This window comes from Pan troglodytes, chromosome 4, assembly GCF_028858775.2.
Source record: "Pan troglodytes isolate AG18354 chromosome 4, NHGRI_mPanTro3-v2.0_pri, whole genome shotgun sequence".
Classification (NCBI taxonomy): Eukaryota; Metazoa; Chordata; class Mammalia; order Primates; family Hominidae; genus Pan; species Pan troglodytes.
In genome coordinates this window covers 316,062-336,650 of record NC_072402.2, presented here as the reverse complement: position 1 = coordinate 336,650, position 20,589 = coordinate 316,062, and the positions used below count along the sequence as shown (strand labels likewise).

General features: G+C 35.1%; 1 protein-coding gene across 8 annotated transcripts in view; it reads left to right on the top strand.

The window, feature by feature from the left end:
- LOC749983 (putative WAS protein family homolog 3) overlaps window positions 1-20,589 on the top strand; it is a 498,033-nt gene that overhangs the window by 397,550 nt on the left and 79,894 nt on the right. For 6 of the 8 annotated variants that reach the window (XR_010156830.1, XR_010156829.1, XR_010156840.1 and 3 more), the window contains 3 exons: window positions 4,373-4,531; window positions 13,282-13,448; window positions 19,205-19,300. Coding sequence is in view for 2 of the 8 variants with exons in the window: in XM_063810206.1 (XP_063666276.1) it covers window positions 19,291-19,300 (10 nt within the window). In the remaining 6 variants the exon portion in view is untranslated. Of the gene's footprint in view, window positions 1-4,372; window positions 4,532-13,281; window positions 13,449-17,397; window positions 17,541-19,204; window positions 19,301-20,589 lie in introns of those variants that run through there. The other 2 variants (XR_010156843.1, XR_010156844.1) reach the window with 2 other exon arrangements.

The window sequence follows — 20,589 nt, the reverse complement described above, 5'->3', positions numbered from 1 at the left end:
TAAGGAAGCAAAAAATGTTTATTGACCTATTTTCCATTCCCAGTATAATAAAATCAAATTTTATTGCTCTTCCAATATTTTACTTGTCCTTGGAATTTAAGCATATTCAAATATATATTTTGTTGAGATTTCATATGACATTGATAGAATAATGAAAACAATGTGTCAAATAGTTTAGTACTGGTTATACGTTTCATTGTGAAGAGCATCATAGTAAATGATAGCTAATGTTGTAATTCCAGCATACAGTTGTCAACTGCTATTGCATTTGATGGTGTTAATTATAATCATGGGGGAAACATTTGATTAAATATTGTCTTAACTTAAAAGATCTAAGTTAATAAATTGTTCTCTAATTTAAATGTATGTAATCATCTTATAATATTTAATATAACATTCAGTAGTAAATACCCGTTGAATAAATTTTTGACATCTAATTAGGAGAGTTCAAATTCAAAATATATTTTACAGGAGAAATTCTTAGAAGATGGCAAAGGGTATTAGAGAGTGATATTTTAAATTTCTCATTAAAAACCTCATGGATATGCCAGAAACCAAGAGCTGTTATATATATGTCTATACATATTTATTTTTACAATAAATATATCTGTCTTATATATTTATATAATTTTTTCAAGGAGCACTACTTACAAGAGTATTCAGAAAATCTAAATATCTAGAAATAAATCTAACCAAGTATATGTAATTATACAATAACATTATGAAGAGAGTGAGAAAGAGAATTGTTTATTTTACTTTTCATGGGATACAATAAAACATTTATACATTAAATGTTCTTTGAAGGACCTGGAGCAACATTGTATAATTCTGAGATGTTTTTACCCTTACTTAATCACTTTTTGCTATTCTAGGCAAAACAAAAACAAAACACAGACACACACAAATTCCTATCCAGTAAGTAGTGTTTCAAGCAGCAGCTTGTTGAGACTATGATGCAGAGAGATTTGGATCTCATCCAGGTTCCACAACAGCATAGCTGCATGACATTGAACAAATTACCTACCTTCTCTGATCATTAAGCTTCATCCCTACAATGGGAATACCCCTATGTCCCTACTGGCAAGACAGAACTGAGCTAGCAGACACAATGTGCCTATTAACAGTGTTTGGAACTTGATAAATATTAAGTTATGGTTTATATCAATCCTCTTCCTTTTTGCCTTCATATCATTAATATGAGTTTTCTATGTTATTTGAGAAAATGCAATTCTACTACAGAAAACAGGAAAACAAACCAGGATGAAATAAAATATTATGTATAGATGGTAAGTAAATAAACTGCCATGTGAATATGGAAAGGATTCATGAGATATATTATATAGAGAGTAATTTAGTAGCTTGTAAGATATGCTGAAGACAAAATAAGTGGAATATATAGTAGTATCTGCCAAACTTTTTATTCCTAGATGAAAAGGAATAAAAAGACCAAAAGGCCAAATCACACAGCTGCCACCTCTGGGTCTCTAAATCAACCACCTTTGATAACAAACAGTAGGGTTCCTTCCTGGCTCCCTAAGCCTGTCTCCAGGTGAGTTGGCAACTCCGGCTGGGATTCAGTATAATTGCCCCTCCAGCTCTCTAATAGAGCAAGGGTGTCTTGGCCACAAGCATATTCCTTCTGTCGAGTCCTCATTCTCAGTTCTGGTTCCCTTGGACCATGTCCCTCGTGTATTAGAGGAGGAGGAGTGTGAGAACGTGGCCAGCTTCCTGCTCCAAGCCCCTAGAGTCACAAATCCAGCCTGTATAGGGGAAACAATAAGGCTTATGATATGAGATTTCTAGAATTCAAGCTAAGGAACATAAAACTATGGAATAATTACAAAATTGAAACTATATGCTGTTAAGAGACCTACTACCCAACAACAAAGTGAGTTTCAACATTGTACATTTAAATGCAGTGCCTGAGAAATAATAAAACCTGTTCTTTTATATCTAAGGAGCTGAGACTCCTCTAATCACCAGTTATACAGGTAGTAAAACTATAATTAACCAGATCATTAACAATGACTACAAATGTTCTTAGATATTTTCAAATTAAAGCAAAAAATAAAATCTATGCATTCTAAATACATTTAGATCAAATTATCTCATCTCTTGTTGAAAATATAATAACTATTTTCTTCAATATCATTGATTGCTTTCAGTTAGGAGGAAAGAATAAGGGCTAAAACATTATCAATTGGTGGATTCTTCGTTTTGATTTCTCTTACTGTACATATAACACCAGTTTTTATCTCCTTTTTAAAAAGTCACTTAAAATGTATTTATAAAAGTAATAACTAATACCATTGCCTGAAAGCAAGAGATCATTCTTCTTAGATGCCTCTATACAGGTCTTACCCTCAGAGCTGATTATTTTTGGGAAACTTACTCTCTGAGCATGCCAATAGCCCGGCAGTTCAGTTCTTTCTATATACCAATACCATCATCTCTATAGAAGATAGGGGTCCTTATTGGTAGGGAAGATCTTCAGAAGATATAATGGGCACAACTGTTTTTGATCCTTTTTTTTTTTTTAATAAACACAAAATACCTCAACATTTTATTGAAAAGTCTAAGATTTTAAGGAAAGTACTGATGTGTGAAACATTGCATGATATCATAAATGAAATATTTTGAAAGCGTGTCCTGTGCTCACTTGCTATTTGGCAAAAGTAATTATAAGGCAACCATGGTATGGACAAGACTTTTTGGTGAATTTAGAAGTTTAATTCCATGCCTTATAGAGGAAGGCTGTAAAACAAAATGTTGTTTACCTCCTATTAATGGATAATATAAGTTTATTTAGGTAAAAAGGCATTTTCCTATATCTGTCCCAAATCTGTAAAGAACAAAAGTATATATATAATCTGGCCCAAATCTGTAAAGAACAAAAATGGGTCCATGGTTCAATTGGGAATAAATGATAGCTTTATTAACACAGTAGATAATATCAACAAAAAATTATCAGCAGATAACACATTTGAAATGAAATACGGAAAGCTGCCTGCTGAGAATGGGAATAATACAAGAATGCATGTTCTTATTTCTTCTATTCATTGTCTCTGAGATCTTCACAAATGCAGTAAAACAAGAAAAAAATCAAATGTAATGACTGGAAAAGAAGTAAACTAACATTATTGGAGAGAGTTATCACTGTGTTGTATAGACTATAAAAAACATATATTCAGTCTTGTTTCTCTTGTTATGGTAATTGCAAAGCTTTGAAATATTATTATTCAATATTGATAGACATGATGGATCATACCTGAATACTGCAGACAGGAATCCAATGCCTAGAGGGATTAAGCAATACACATTTATAGAAGTCTTCACTAACAAGGCTTATTTCTGTCTTGGAGTACAAAATTTTGAAAACCTTGTGACAGCAAATGGTTTCATTTAATCTTTACCACATTTGTAGGAAGAAGATACCACTAGTAGTTACCTTTTTAAAGGAGTAGAAAATAAGGCACAGAGCAATGCAATGATTTGCAATAGTTAGGACTAACATAGTTGATTTGTTGAACAGCCTAAAGCCATTTCACTAATTCATAATGACAAATGCAATCATCACAAAGATCGAAATAATTGAGTCAGCATGAGCAGTACATTTTCTCTATACCAGAAGGTTATAGAAATCCCTTGGTGAAACAGATTCAGAACAAGGGACATTAAATTGATCAAGTGATAAACGGCATCTCATTAAACAGATTCCCTAGTTAACAGAATGACATGACCAGCAGGACAGGCCATAGTCAAAGTGGATTATACCCTATGTGTGTCTCTATACAAGAGATAGTCTTGCTATTGGGGCTGTAAGTACCCCAAATCTTACTGCCAAAGTTTCTTCTCCCTTAGAAAAGGCTTAGATCTTTCCAGTGTTTGTCTCTGTTGCTCACGTACATGTACTTCTGAAGATTCAGATACAGTATGTTTATCCAGTCTTAATCTTTAATCATGATCATTGTATCTTACTGGCAGAATTTGAAGTAAAATGACTTTGCATTTTAAAAGTGTAGAATGTCATTCTAATTGAAGTAAGACATATTTACTTGCATTTGCACTTTTATTGTCATGTTTAAGCCTCTCCAGTGATGGTCATTTTAAATATAATAGCAGGCCAGTCTGGGAATCACCACACCCTACATCTGGATTATCCACTAGAGACTGGCAGAGCCTGAATAGAATTGGATGTATTGTTTTTCGCGAAGGAAAAACTATTACAACACTTAGAACATGATACTTGGGACCTGGCTACAGCACATATTCGATTAATTAATGACTTAACCCATTGGAGTTGGTTACAACTGAAGAAATGAATTCCTGATTAAGACTTATTCTGAAATCCTCATTCTCCCTTTCTGACCAGAATGCTGAAAGTCACCTGTTCTCCAAAGGTATGTGCCACCAAATCAAGGAAAAGCAATAGAAGGCAGCCCCAAAATGAAGAACCAGGTATCCTTACAGGAATGTAGTGAACCCCAAAGGGCTATGTGAAAATGCATTTGCTGCAAGCGGGAACATCAGGGTGAGACTTTTTCTTTTATTTTAAGTATAATATATAGCAAAACTCCAGCTTCTGGGCTAAGATAAAAGGAAAGGATTAGAGTATGTGGAATGTCAGATTTGCAGACATGACAAAATCTCAGTTGCAAATATTTGAGGGGAATCTTCCAAGACTAAAAGCAAAAAACCTTTCAGCTTATTGGTTATCAAAACTAGAACTCCAAATAGAACTGGAACCTAGTCAGTGAGTTGATGATGTGTCCTGGAAAACGTATCCAGATCTAACTGCAAACTGAGCAGGGCTTAGTTTACATGCTTGGGGGATTGGATTCCACCCATTTTTAAAAAGTTTTCTAGAAATGTCATCATTTATTTGTATAACCACTGAGTTCACTTTTATGACAAAACTCAAATATCAGCCACAGCTGCTTGAATCCAGTAAACAAGTATTGTGAAGAGAAAATAAAACTCAGGACCCCAATTCACTTTACCAAAAGAAAAAATGAAGCTGAAAGCTGAGTCATGAAAGAATCTGCCTTTCCTTTTGTTCCTTAAGCAGATAGCTACAGATAAAATATTAAATATCTCCACTCTGTGTTCACTTCTGTCTTATGTAAAGTGTAGATTTACTGAGCAGGAGAGGAATGCATAAATGACTATTCCTTTACCTGCTCATTTTCTCTTGCAACTTGTGTGTAACCCTATCCACCCCCAGCTTTCCTCTCTAGCCCGTTTTTTCCCTTTAAATATTGAACCTCTGTAAATTATCTTTGGAGAAAGGCACAGATGACAGACTGTTTCTGTGAATCTGTGTTTTTTAATTCCAGGAATGTCCTTAACCTTGACAAAATAAACTTCTAAATTGACTGAGGCCTGCCTCAGATAGTTTTTGGTTTACAGACATAATTCAAACCAAACATCTTGTGCAAAAAAAAAAAAAAAAAAAAAAGAATCTAAAATATATCATTGAACAAAACAACATTGTAATTAGAATATATGAAAAATATTTGTCATCTCAGTGAATACATTTTTTTGTGAAAATGTGAAAATATTGAGGAATTAACTCATGATTTTTTAAAAGACATTCTTGCATGTAGATTTAACTATAGAATAATAAAATTTTCTAAGAAAAAGCAAAACAGTATTAAATAAACAAATTAAAAAGATAGAACTCTATGTGGCTAGTGTGTTTAAACAGAGAATACATTATAGATTTAAATTTAAATTATAAACAGATATTTTCCTTTTTTCTGCGTAGCAGTACTTTATATAGGTTTTTCTGAAATTGAAGCTTTAGCTATGTAAAAAATAAATACCCAGAAAAAGATCTATGGTTAAAGGCTAGAGCATTCAAGATTCAATGAACTATTAAAAGTGATTACTTAGATTTATAAAAATATTGCAAAGTAAAATTGACAGAATTATATAATATTTTAGAAAATATATTTTATTTGTAGTTACCTAGTTAAGGTACTGGTTAGCCAACTATTACAATGCCATTTATAAAGCATTCATTCTTTTCCCCAGTGATTTTATGTGTCTTGTATCATATACCAAATTCTTCCTCAAATAGTTTCTAGATTTCTGTTTTAAACCATTGTATTTCTTGTCTATTTCTGAGCAAATAATATCAAGTAAGTAAAGTCTTTTCTCATTATTTTTTAAGAGTATTTTTGAATAGTTTATAGTTATGCTAGATAACTGTATGATAATGTCGTAAAGGCTTAATGAAAACAAAACACACAAAACGTCTCATTTCTAATCTGATTAGAAAAACATTACATGTATTGGCATCTTGGCAATATTTAATCTCATTTAAGCACATGGGATACATCTCTAATAATGCAGTCTCTACTTGAAGAGTTTTATCTTTCCATATTTTTTCCAAAATATTTCTTGCAAGTTTAGCATTAATTTTTAAATTGTTTAATTATCTTACTATCATGAATAGAATCATTAGGCTTAGCGTTTCTAACTCATCACTTTGGCTTATGTATTTGGCTGTATTTTTTTAAAAAAATGAGAAGAACAATAGCACAGAGCTGGTTTTTGTAGAACTGGATAGAGACGTTGTGATGATTTAAATATATTCATCTTAAAAATTAATAATTAAAGTATGGATATTTATTTGCCCATGGTTACATACATACCTAAAATCAGAAGATCATCATCATTTGCCCCTACAATTTTCGTAAAATAAATAAAATATAACTTCAGAATTATGTCTGAATGCATGAATGAATTGTTAATACCTAACTACTTCCTAATTTTAAAAATGCTTTAATCATGTGTGTTTCCATTCAAGTGTATTCAATATATTTTAAGCAATCCTTGGTAATCAAGAAAATCTTAGGATATTTATTTCTAGTTTTGTTAGTCTGAGGCTTTTATAAAATGTGAAGATTTGTTACTATATCAATTTTGGTAAAAGAGAGATGCATGACCAGAGGGTGGAGAACTGAAAAGCCAAAAAGGCAACAAATTCCTTTGGCTTGATGAGAGGCCACCACTTCCTCAGCACAAACGATGAGCTGCTGGCAAGTGTCATCATGAAACATGCCATTGCCTCCCGGGGCCTGAAACTACAGACATCTTCATCTGGCTTTCGGTGGAATTTTGAATAGACCATTGCAGGACAATTTGTTACAGTCCTTGTGTTTCCTTTTTATTGTTAATACGGTTGTTACATTTACGGAGAAAAAGAGCTTTTATATAACATAAAGCACTTTGTTGTGTGTTACTTTCAACTAATGTTCTGTTTGTTTTGAAGACAATTCATCTTAAATTGATATAGAGAGCCTAGAGTACAATTAAAAGTATAAGTTTGTCCAATTGCCAATTAATCAGGAGTTAAAAGCCCTTGAGCAGCGAATGGGCCAGACCCTGCAGTCAGAGGAAAACAGGGACCTTCTGTGTCATATAAATGAAGACCTTTCCCACTGAAGGGAAAAACTCATAAAAAATGAATAGGCATTATTGTCACATTATCCACATCATTTAATTTTGTCTTCTCTCTTGTAAAATTTGCCACAGAACAAATGGATGACATTGGATGTACGTGTACTACTACTGGTGACTTAACTATCAGCATGATTTAGGGATTCCTCTATAGCTGGGCATATCTTTTCCTTTGATGCTTTGAAAATTAAGGCAGAGTCGATCACCTCTCCTCAGTCATAATCATTTGCATTTTAGTCTTCTCTCATTGTGGGGCCTTAAATTTAGCAAGGATGTTATTTCCCAGTTCAAGGAGAAACAGTCCCTGTCAGAATGCAGTTGTACATTTGCATAGAAATAAGTTGATTTTAACAACTGTTCACAAGCACAACGAAAACTTTGGGCAAAGTGAGATGTCATCTTTTACTATGGTATGAATGTGACCACAATCTTATTATAGTTGCAAATGTAATTTATATTCTTCCTTAAACAGTTAAGTCTCTTGTCTGTCATTACACTCTGTTATATAATCAAGAATAGTCTTATCTTTCCAGTGTCGTACAGGCTACAGTGGCTTCCCTTATCTTCTCAGCACTTGAAGAATATTGGTGAGTTTAATAATTTTTGAAAAAAGTCCTAAACGATGGCATAAACATAGAAGGACTGATATACATACCATTGTCCTTCATTTTCAGATAGCATCCTACAGATAATGTTGCTATCAGTATGTGCAGGGAGAATTTAAAAGGCCCACAAAGATGACAGGCAGTTGTGTCCAGTTGCATACAAATGACAACTGATTTTACTTTGTCTCTAAACTCATAATGACAGTCACCCTTCTCTTCCTCTCCAAGGTTTACCTACAGTGAACCATGGAGTTCTCTAGTGGTTATGGGCCATGTTGTTCTTCCTGCTACTGTTTGGCCCCAGCTTCTTTGCATCCATTAAATTTGGGTTCTTATGAAAGCTGACAATGTGTCTTGCCTTGTAGCATTCTGGGGCTTCTTTTGGCTACCCTGTCTAAAGTAATTTTATTTTACCTGCAGTACGGCAGCTGTTTATGTATTCTTTACTCACCCATCCTGCACACATTAGCACACATTCTGTACTCAAGGGAATAAAAACGTGACTCACTGCTAATAGAATTCTGGGAATTCATTTGTAGAGAGTCTACCTGAAGCTTAAAAGTTATTAGAACTGTGGCCAGGCATGGTGGCTCATGCCTGTAATCCCAGTGCTTTGGGAAGCCAAGGCATCAGGATTGCTTGAAACCAGGAGTTTGAGACCAACTTGGGCAACACAGCTAGATCCTGTTTCTACCAAAGAATAAAAAATTAGCTGGCCATGGTGATACATGCTTGTAGTCCCAGCTACTTGGGAGGCTGAGTCAGGAGCATTGCTTTAGCCCAGGAGATCAAAGCTGCAAAGATCACGCCACTGCACTCCGGACTGAGTGACAGGGTGAGACCAGGCCTCGAAAAAAAAAAAAAAAATATATATATATATAAGGCCTTATATATATATATATAAAGCTTTATATATATATATATATATATAAAGCCTTACTTAGGGCTTAAAAAACACTTCTATGTTATCCTAATTTTTGCCATCGTCATCCTCATTATCATCAACATCACAGACACCAATGGAGCAATTGCTTTTTAGAGGGAAGGCACTGAACTAAGGCATTACCAGAATCAGCTCATACCATAATCTTCCTTATGAAAAAATATAAAAAGTGAGAGAGGTATGATGAGGAAATTCATAATTAGAACACATAAGTATCTTTCTTGGAGTTACAAAAATGGGTAAGCATGTGAGTCAAAACTACGGAAGACTGGTAAGTGACCTTTTAGAGTTGTTAGAAATACAAATAAAAAATTACTAATGGAACCAAATATTTCACTTCACTACATCACAATTTTCTTTTTTTAAGGTGCATATAATGGTAGTATTTTCTTCATGGGTTTGTAAAAGACAAAAGAATTCATATATTTAATATGTTTATAATATTTCCTGGTACATAGTAAATAATAAACATTCAGTAATTGTTGGGTTTTTTGCTCATTTAGTTGAAAGGTCAGAGCTACAATGATACAGTTATCTTTGAGATATCTAAAAAACACTAATCATAATTTGCTCTAAGTAATATATTTTAAGTGGTATTAATTACTAATTACTTTTCACTAATTTATTAGTTTGGTAGATACTTTTGAGTGCCTATGATAAAGACTTAAAGCTTAAGTACAGATTTTTTTCTAAAAAATGTATTTGCTCTATATTTCCCCATATGATGTGGCTTATTTTCACTGTAATTAACCCCATTGTATCTAGAGAATTGTGTGTAATTTTGATAATACCTCGTTAAGTAAATGTTACACTGGTCATATCAGCAACAATTGTCACCTTACAAGAAAGGTTAAAAGACTATTGAAAACTTTGCATAATTATCAGTCATCAGCAGGACTTAAATTATTTAGGATCTAAAATATCTTTATTTTAGAAAAGTGCATGACTGAAATAATCTGAGTTTCTACCATTCTGATTTATTTTGTTGGAAACAAAGAATGAACCACATGTGAGTGAATTTGAATGGAGAATAACTTTAAGTTGTATTAGAATGTAGAGGAGCTTCATGTTTCCTTATAAATCCCAGTTCTGCTGACAGCATCAAACACTTTGGTAAATAATATTGAACCAAATGTCTGTTTATGTGGAATGAAAAAGTATAATACCACAAAGAGAGATCATAAAAATAGAGAACATTTTTAATGAGTAAGTGTAGTGCTCTCTAATGGACAAAAAAATCATTCCAACAATTTGACTGTGATAGATGCCTTTTCTTTAGAGTACCAGCAATGAAATGCTAGACAGTAATTCCTCCAGAATTATTTCTATTAAAAATAATATAGTAATATTAATTAAAGCATTCACAGTGATCTTCCTTGCTAACCACTGTTTATTTTTAAAAACTACTTACATATTAATCTTCATACTGTGGGCAAGTAATTTTTTGAGAAAAATACTGCCATCCTTAAATTGATGAATAATTTTTCCATTGCCTTTTTGTGTTTAACTCAGTAGGTTCATATTTTAGATTCCCAAATGAAATTAGTCTAAACAATATAAAGAGAAATTTCAATGGTTTTGAACCATCATTTTCTGTTTAAATATTGCCTCTTTCTTCTGAAACTCCAATATGATGGATATTAGACATTTTAAGTAATCATGACCTGGTTTCCTCTTTTTTCTCACTCTGCGCTCATACTGCATTCTGCTTAATTTCTTCAGATACAACTTTACGTTCAATAATTCCCTCTTCAGTTTCATCTTCTGTTTAATCTTCCCACTGAGGCTTTTTAAAAATTCTTAAACAATTATACTTTTCATTTTTGGAAGTTCTATTTTTTTGTTGTTGTTGTTTGTTTTTGAGTTGGAGACTCACTCTGTCACCCAGGCTGGAGTGCAATGGCGCGATCTCAGTTCGCTGCAGCCTCCAGCTCCCGGGTTCAAGCAATTCTCCTCCCTCAGCCTTCCAAGTAGCTGGGATTGCAGGCACACGCCACCATGCCCGGCTAACTTTTTGTATTTTTAATAGAGACGGAGGTTTACCGTGTTGCCCAGGCTGATCTCAAACTCCTGAGCTCAGGCAATCCACCTACCTTGGCCTCCCAAAGTGCTACCGCACCCAGCCTGGAAGTTCTATTTTATGTATGTATACATATATATTCATATACACACATATATGTGGGTGTGTATATATACGTATGTATACATATACTAACATATATGTGTATATATATGTATGTATGTATACATATACACATATATGTATACATATATATGTGTGTGTATATATATTTATATATTTTTTTAGTTATATATTTTATATATATCTATGTATCTATATCTATATCTATATTTATATCTATATCTATATCTGCCTGGTCTTTCTTGATAATCTCTAAATGCTACCTCACATTTCTTTAATCATGTTATGCATAATTATTCTATATTGCAATTCTCCAGTGTCTAGCTAACAGTTTGATCCCCAAAATTTCTTTGTGGGCCCGCTCAGCTGTTTATTGTTTGTGCTGATGTTCAGTCTTGTGACTTGCCTGCCATGTTTTTGGTGATACTTGTGAACTCATATCTGCTGATTCTCCATCTATGTGCTCTTGAGTTGCTATATTGGGCATGTTGTTTCCAGAAAAGTTGCATGTCCACTCTTGCTAGAGGTTGGGGTACTTCAAGTCAGCATGTTTGAAGGAAGAAAACGGCAGCTCTTTATCATTCTTCAAGCCATAGCATGATGTAAACTCTCAAGTTTAGTTCCCATACCTTGCTCCACTGGCCCAAGGTTCAGTTTTGAATTGGAACATCATAAGGAGCATTTGCTGTCAGGCAAACTTTATTCTCCACCTTCCTTGTTTCTCACCACCACCAAATCCAGGTTTGGCTTATAGTTTATTTCCTATTTTATGTATCTTTTGGAGGAGGCAGGCCAAGCTCATTGGAGATATTTCTAATACCTATCTGTGTTTAAGCATGAGGACAAATGAAGAGTATTCTGTTTCCATTCGTTAGGCAGCAAAATCCATTTATAATACCACACCTATTGGCTTAAATGCAGAAGACCAAGACCCCTGTGGACCATTGAGCCCTAGATGAATGACTGCACTGAAAAAGACTAATTTCTTTATGCATTTCCTTGCCTAGTCCTCTTTTTCTATGTTCCATCCTTCCATGTTCCTGTGGCTGATATTGTGGAAAACTTAATAGTACACTGTGGACTAACAGAAATCGGTTCTGCAATGATCATTATAAAGCAACGTTTCTACATTGGCCACTTTCCACTGGCCCACCTTCCATTAGAATTAGGTTTCCAAAAGTGTCTAAGCTAACTGTGCTGACAACTGTCATAATACCACAGTGTCAGTTTATAGTTCACATAAACCCCATTATCTACTCAGGAAATTACAAGTTGCCTGTTTCTTCTTGGAGCAGAGAAATACTTGAACTTTTGTTTAGATTATGCTCTGCTTCGATCAAGATAGATGAAATAGCATATATAAGGCAAGAATGAAGGAAAGTGTCTAGATTTCTAATGCACCTATTTGGGAAAATTAAACTTACATTTAATGAGAATGTCATATTGATTTCATGTACAATAATATACGCACTAATTTTACTTTTTTCTATTTGTCTGAGTTTTTTTTTTCAGTTCCATGTTGGGAAAAAAAAAACAAAAAACAAAAAAAATGAAAAGGGAGACCCGTTGAAAATTATCTAAGAGAAAGTCAATTATTTACAAGCTTCTCTAGAGATTTCAGGAATCCTCTTTCCTCTTTAATTTTCCAAACTTCTGAAGATATTAGTTTTGCAACATACATTGTGTCTTGGTAAAATAAACAGCTTAATAAAAATACATGATATATTTCTCTAAGGGATGGAATTAAATAGCATATAAGTTGAATCTATCTGATGGTAAAATAAATATGTAATGCCTTTTAGAATATTAAGGAAATTAAAAAATATATTGTTTGTAGTCATCCATCACATAGTATTGAGTTAGTGAAAAAATGGGAGACCACCTCTGAATAAGTTTATGCTCTTTTAAAACAACATCCATGATACAGAATGGTCACATACAGTATCTTGTCTCAAATAGTCTTCCAGTGTCAAAACTCAGAGACAGCTTTTCAGGTGTATATTTATATTCCCGTTGGACATTTGTCATAATGTCTTTGACTCAACACACAGAATTTCTTGTTACTCTCTATAAGACTAAAAGGCACAACTGAGAAAATAATATAGCTTAATTTTTTTCCCTAGGGAATTTGGTGCCTCCAACCAAGTTAACATATCTTTCAATCACCTGTGATATTGCAGAATAATGGCAACTACCATGGAAAGATGAAATACATATGGTGCTGTAAAAACCAGAAGAGCCCAATGGCATTTTGCTCTTGCCATTCCTGAGGAGTTCATTGCCTACAGATGTAAGTGTACATTTTATCATATAGATGGAATTTCACGCAATTGAAATGTGTGATATATAACATGCAGAGGGTTTATACAAAGAAAATCATGAAAGATGCTTGAGAAACCTGAAAATTGATACATCAGGTAAGAAATAAAATGGCAAAGGAAACTAAGAAATGTAGGCCAGAATTGTTGATTGGAAGCATGGAGAATATAGTGTCACAGAAGCCAAGGAAAGTGTTAGAAGTGGTAAACTGTGTGAAATATTCTAAAACTATCAATAGAATAAGGCTGGAAACTCTAGAATGGGGATTGTCTGTATGTAGCTCATTGGTGACCTTAACCAGCAACCTTTATATGTGAGTGGTGTAAACAGAAGTCAGACTGACTGCAGAGTAAAATGGAGGTGGGCAAATAGATAGCGTGCCTATGGATGCAACAATTTCCATTGGCATTTTCAAGTGTTCTTTGATTCTGTTTTATTTGTCCTGATAGCATTTATCACCACAATCAAAGAGGAGCAATCAAAAATGCCAATGGAGACTGGGGAAATGCCTCACTGAGAAAGTGGCTTTTGAGTAAAGACTTGAAGGAAACAAGAGCGCTGTCTTGTGGGTATTGGTGAAGAGCATCTTAGATGGAGGAAAGTTTATGTACAAAGACCCTGAAGAGGGAATGTGTCTGATTTTTCTACCAACAGATAGGAAGCTAATGTGGCTGGATAGAAAGAAAAGTAAAATCAGATCAGATAGACAATGAGGTGCAGAACACGCACATTCTAGTGGACTGTGGTAGAGAATTTACCTTTTACTCTGAGACAGGAAGACACTAGAGGATTTTGAGTAGAGGAGTGACATGCAAAGACTTACCTTTTAACACAGTTACTGTGACTGAGGTGTTATGAATACTCTTGAGAGACAAGAGCGGAAGTCGGGAGCTTATTTTAAAAAATGAAGAGAGGGAACACTGGGCTGGGATCAGAGTGGTGCCTGTTGGGTTAGTGAGGGGTGTTAGAATTGTGAATTTAAGATAGAGCTTACAGGACTTGCTGATGGAATAAGTGGGGCTTTTGAAGGGAAAGAGGGAGCCAAAGGTGGCTACGAAGTTCTTAGCATCAGAAATAGAAAAAATTGAATTGCCATTATTAAGAGATGGACAGTAGAGAGTAGAGCAGTTTCTGGAAAGGAATGGGAGTATCTGTTAAATTGAAGATGGCTGTTAGACATCCATGTAGATATATCAACTATTGTAGATGATTATTGGACATACGGTACTGAAGTTCAGGAGGACATGTGGACTTGAGATACAAATGTAGGAATGCTCAGGTTCTAGATGATATTTAAAGCAATGAGATTAAATGGAATACCTAGGGAGTAAGTGTGGATAGAAAAGGAAAGAGGTCAGTAGTTTAGATCATAGTTATACCGAATGTAAAGGCTGACACATGATTAGTAAAATAGCAAAGGCGTCTCAATATGAATAACCAGAAAGGTAGGAGGAAAGCCAGGTGATATGGTGTCTTGTGAAGGAAGTGTCTCAAAAAGGGTAAAAATCAGCTCTGTCAAATGCTACTACATTAAATAAGATAGCAACTGCAAAATGACAGAAGCTGTAGTAACACGGACTTGAGAAGAGCAACTCCCAAGAAAATGCAAATTAAAGCCAAATGGTGTTTTTAACAAAGAACTTCTTTTGATTTTTGATTTTTAAAATCTGTCACCATCAAGCATTCCAAATATGTAAAAAACAACATATAAAACTGTGCACTGTTGATAGGAATAAAAATAAACTCCTAAGAAAACTATTCTGGATTATTTTACAAATATGAAGATGGGCATATACTATCACTCTGCAAGCCATATCTAGTTATATACTGTAAGGAAATATTTGCACTTCAAATACAGGAATGTTTGTAGTTGCCTCTGTGAATAATAGTTCCAAACTGGAAATAATCCAAATGCTCATTAAGAGTAGAATGGATAAATTAATTTGTGGCAAATTTCTACAATGAAATAACAATCAGCACACAATGAATGAAGTACAGTTATAAGAAGCAATATAGATGATTCTTAGGAACATAATATTGAGGAAGAAAAGCAAATCTCATAGAAGTCTTAGAATAGTTCCTATTTAGATGTGATTAATAAACTTCACAAACTAAACAACAGAAACATTCAGGTTACAAATATATGTTGCAAAATTATAAATTAAAGCAATAAAATTGTAAACATCAAATTCATGATAGGGGTCCCTTCAAGGGAACAGAAGATTTATTGGTTTTAGGGAAGCACAATAGAAGACTTCCTAAATAGTGAGCATACACGTATTTATTACTATCGTACCTCACATTCTCTTTATATGTTACAAATATCAGTGTGCATCTACTCAATATTTAATAAAAAATAAGTCTTTAGCAATCTATTAAATTATATTAATAGATTGCTATTATATTAATTTATATTATGGTATAGATCAATTCCACATGTTATATAATCTCATAGTTTCATGTAGCTCTTTTTTGTCATGTTTACAAGGTTTTAATTTTACATTTATCTATGCAAATCTTTTATTACTATCTGCTACCATTTTAGGGAATACACTTCATAGAGTTTGAAATACACTTCATAAAGTATGAAATGCACTTCACAGAGTATGAAATAATTCAAAGCTATGCTTCTTGTCCACCCCCTTTTATAACATTTTAGTATACTTTTAATGAATATCATTCTATGTATGTATACGTAAACGAATGAATGAAAGAAAATACTAGCTCATAGAATGCACTCATCTTAAAATTCCTTGTTTTTGACTCTAGTATTTTAGCGCTTACAAATTAAATTGGTTGCCACATTTGAATATGATCTTCATTTTCCCATCACCTCATTGTAGTTTTAAGTTTGTGTAGAGGTTTTTATAGACCCTGCTGAGCAGAGCAATATAATATCCACCCACTGACTCACTAATGTAGCCATTCTTTGGCAAGTAAACATGATGCGGTGGTTCAGATTAGGGGTGCCTGTGGTTCAGATTAGGGGTGCCTGTGATTCAGCAGAAGACCATGTAGACAATGGCCCTAATTTAGTGGATATTTTAATCCAAACAAGTAAATGAATGAGAAAAGTTCATTTAGTGTTAAGTATGACCAAAAAAAAGTAAACAAAGCAATGAGATAGAAAGAGCCTGAGAACTGAGGGGGCAGGAAGACTTCTGGGTGGTCAGAGTCCTCATATTTGAGAGGGTCTTGAATAAGAAAAAGAAAGGGGTCATGCAAAGTCCCGGAAGAACTGTAATTCACACAGAAATAATACAAAGAACTGTGGCAAATATCAGCTTGACTAATTCAAGGAACAGAAAAAGGCCACAATAGCTAGAACAGTCTTAGCGACAACAGTCAAGGGAAGGAAAGCACAAACAAAATGGATCACGTAGGTTTTATAGACGTGGTTGAATATTGGATATAAATTCCAATTACAATAAGATGCCACTGAGGAATTTTAAGTAGGAAAATGATATGTGCAGAAGGAACTATATGGGCACAAGAGGGGAAAGGAGAACTATAGTTACATATTTGGAAATGCATATCAGTTAGAATGGCAAGTACTGTTTTGTTAAGATTTACCATGACATATCATGTTGTCCCAGAAAAAATATTTCCTATGTTGGATAGTACATTTCCTTGTCTTTCTAATATCTGTTCACATATTGGCAAAACTTTCTAAAATATTTTCCTTTCATTTTATTTTGCAAAAGATAGAGAATAATTTCCTTTAGAATGATTTAGGCATCACTCCACCTGGATCTAACAGGGTACTTTTGTGCTAGACTTCTATCTCAATTCGACTCCAGTGTTAAGATTGTATGAATTATGTTATTTCACATTAGCATGAGACTTATGAGACAATTCTAAATCTGCTTCAAGAAATTATCCAAATGCATGATAAATCATCTTTTTTATTATCCTCACAGTTGCTGCTGGACTGTTTAGCTAGGAAAGAAGTATCAGACCCTTTTATTAGCTTGGACAAAAGTGGAAAAGCAATAAAATGCCAAGAAAAGTGCCACAGAGGGGCAATAAAGTTGTAATAAAAATGAGTTGGATTTTGTTATTCGTATCTGCTGTTTGGCATCCAGTGCTTAGAAAACAGCCAAGGGTCTTATATTATAGACAATAAATTATTCAAAACCAGTGGGTTGTAACACTTAAGCACTGAAGTCCTAAGTATTCTTTCTTCCCTCTCTTTCTCTTTGCTACTTTCTTTCTACACTCGAAACCTAGGGCTTAAACTATGTAAAATGGAATGTGAAAAGGAAAAGTAAATAAAATAGGAAGCAACTTACTTCCACCAGAGGAGCAAAAGGCAACAAAACTGCTGTCATTAAAATCTAGAGTATTTACAAATCTCTGAAATCCAATCCAACTGAAATGCTCTAGGAACCAAACCACACACGTGTTCTTGGCAATTTTAGATATTTTGCTGTTTACATATCTACTGCAATCACAGTAAAATTACTTGCTTTTGAGTTTCTAATATTTTAATTTTACTGTTGTAAAGAGTCTAAAATAGAAAACTTATTGGTATCAGGTCTAAAACACAAATTATATGGAAATTAACTGTGACCATAATTGTAAACCAAAGGAACCAAATGTAAATATCGCACTCAGCTGTACATCCTACAAATAACTCTTGGGTTTTACCTGGACATAATTGTTCCACTCCCACTTCAACCCATTGGCATTATTTTTTCTCTTAGGAAGGCACCTTTTTTTTTTTTTTTTTTTTTTTTTTTTTTTTTTTTTTGAGACGGAGCCTCGCTTTGTCGCCCAGCGTGGAGTGCAGTGGCGCGATCTCGGCTCACTGCAAGTTCTGCCTCCCGGATTCACACCATTCTGCTGCCTCAGCCTCCCGAGTAGCTGGGACTACAGGCGCCCGCCACCACGCCCGGCTAATTTTTTGTATTTTTTGTAGAGACGGGGTTTCACCGTGTTAGCCAGGATGGTCTCGATCTCCTGACCTCGTGATCCGCCCGCCTCGGCATCCCAGAGTGCTGGGATTACAGGCGTGAGCCACCGCGCCTGGCCGGGAAGGCACCTTTTAGGGACTCTGATGTAGGTGCTGTGATTGTTTCACCATTCGGAAAATGACTGATTCTAGACAATTATTTTTGGAGAAGTCCACCTGAGGTGGAAATTATCTTTCTAAAACAATTTCTCAGTTAAATTATTACTATTATTTTACAAGTTTTAATAATATCTAGTTGCCCACGTGGTATTATCTTAATGTTATATGTTATAAAAATGTCATTTCACACACCAGTGATTCTTTTAACTTCCACACTAGCCCCGCAATCAACCCTAAGTTTAATCACATGCATTTTGCATACTTCAGAGTTTTGCTCATTTTATTTCTCTTCTAAAGCTTTTTAAGACAACATTAAGTGACCTCTTTTCTTTGAAGACTTCCATGACTTCAGACCCCAGGGAAAAATGAACTTCTCTCCCATCATTTCCCATAGCACCAATATTAGGGGAGGTGGCACTAGTGGCCATAGTCATACACACCAAGCACAGTATCTGGGCTAGTGGTATGATAGGGTTTGGTTCTGTGTCCCCACCCAAATCTCATCCTGTAGCTGCCATAATTCCCACATGTTGTAGGAGGGACCGGGTGGGAGATGACTGAATCATGAGGGCGGATCTTTCCCCTGCTGTTCTTGTGACAGTGAATGGGTCTCATGAGATCTGATGGTTTGAAAAACGGTAATTTCTCTGCAGAAGCCCTCTCTTTGCCTGCTGCCATCCACGTAAGATGTGACTTGCTCCTCTTTGCCTTCTGCCATGATTGTGAGGCCTCACCAGCCATGTGGAACAGTAAGTCCAATAAACCTCTTTCTTTTGTAAATTGCCCAGTCTCGGGTATGTCTTTATCAGCAGCATGAAAACAGACTAATACATGGTATCAGCCTTGTGATAGCAATCCTCAGCCCCACACTGTGTGAAGCAGATATTGTTTCTACCACCATACAGTGAAAGAAATGGACACCCAGAAAGGCAATGTGCGTTCCAAAAGTTAAAAGCTCTATTAAGCGGGGCAGCTATGATTCACCATCACTTTTGACATATTCTGCACCCTGTGCAGCTTTTTTATGCAGTTTCATCTGATTACGTTTTATTAAGATCATTTTTCTCCAGTCGCCTTAGTAGGCTCATTGAATGTTTATGAGTGCAAAGAAAGATATTCATATATTTACACTTGAAATATTTAAAGTTCTAAATTATCTCTCATGCCCAGACTAGGTTCAGCCCGAGGCCCTGCAGACAGCTCCACCAGCATCACCCTCATCCTTCTCAGGCTAAAGCTAAAAGTGCAACTTCTACCACCTCTCATCTCCCTCCAGCCCTGCAGCCTATGAGCCTCAAGGGTACCCATTATTGGCTGGGGCAGAGTAGAATAAAGGTGGCCTGGGCCTAGGGTGAGAACTGCCTGAACCAGGATGTGGGGCTGGGAGCCAGGTCTTTTTCCATCCTTCCAACTTCCCTTTTTAAACAGGTTTTCCAGGCAATTCTAAATGCCTCCCAAACAACTGCCACCGGGCCTGAGGGGAGGGCAGAAACAGGATGATCTTGGGAGATGGCCGGCTTAGATACCTGCACTGGGGGATTTGGGGTGGATGTAAAAGACATCGTCCTCCTCTCTCTGGCCACTCTTAACACCTCCCCACTCATCTTCATTTTCCTCACCCAGTCCCCCCATCCTACTGCCGGGGGAGGTACACTTCTGCTCTCCGGCATTTTCTTTTGGTTCAATAGGTTGCTAAGCGGTTCCATAACTTTCTCACAAGACCATCTTTTAAAGTCCTTATGTTTCAAAGCTTGTGAACTTTATAAGGCTTGGGACACAGGAGGCGAGCCCCTGGTGACCGGGTCTGGAGGTGTCACTAACCTGAGCTAGATGCGGACTATAGGGACTGGGTTTTAGTCATCTTTTTACAGGCCCTGAAAAATATTAGTGGCTGAATGATTGTTAAATAAATTTTAATGAGATAAATTATGCTTTCTATTTTAATCATCATTAACAGAGAAGTTGTTTTATCCCCAGGGACACATAGATAGCAGACTCATAATTTCAGAGACGTGTAATAGTCACTTAAAAATTCACA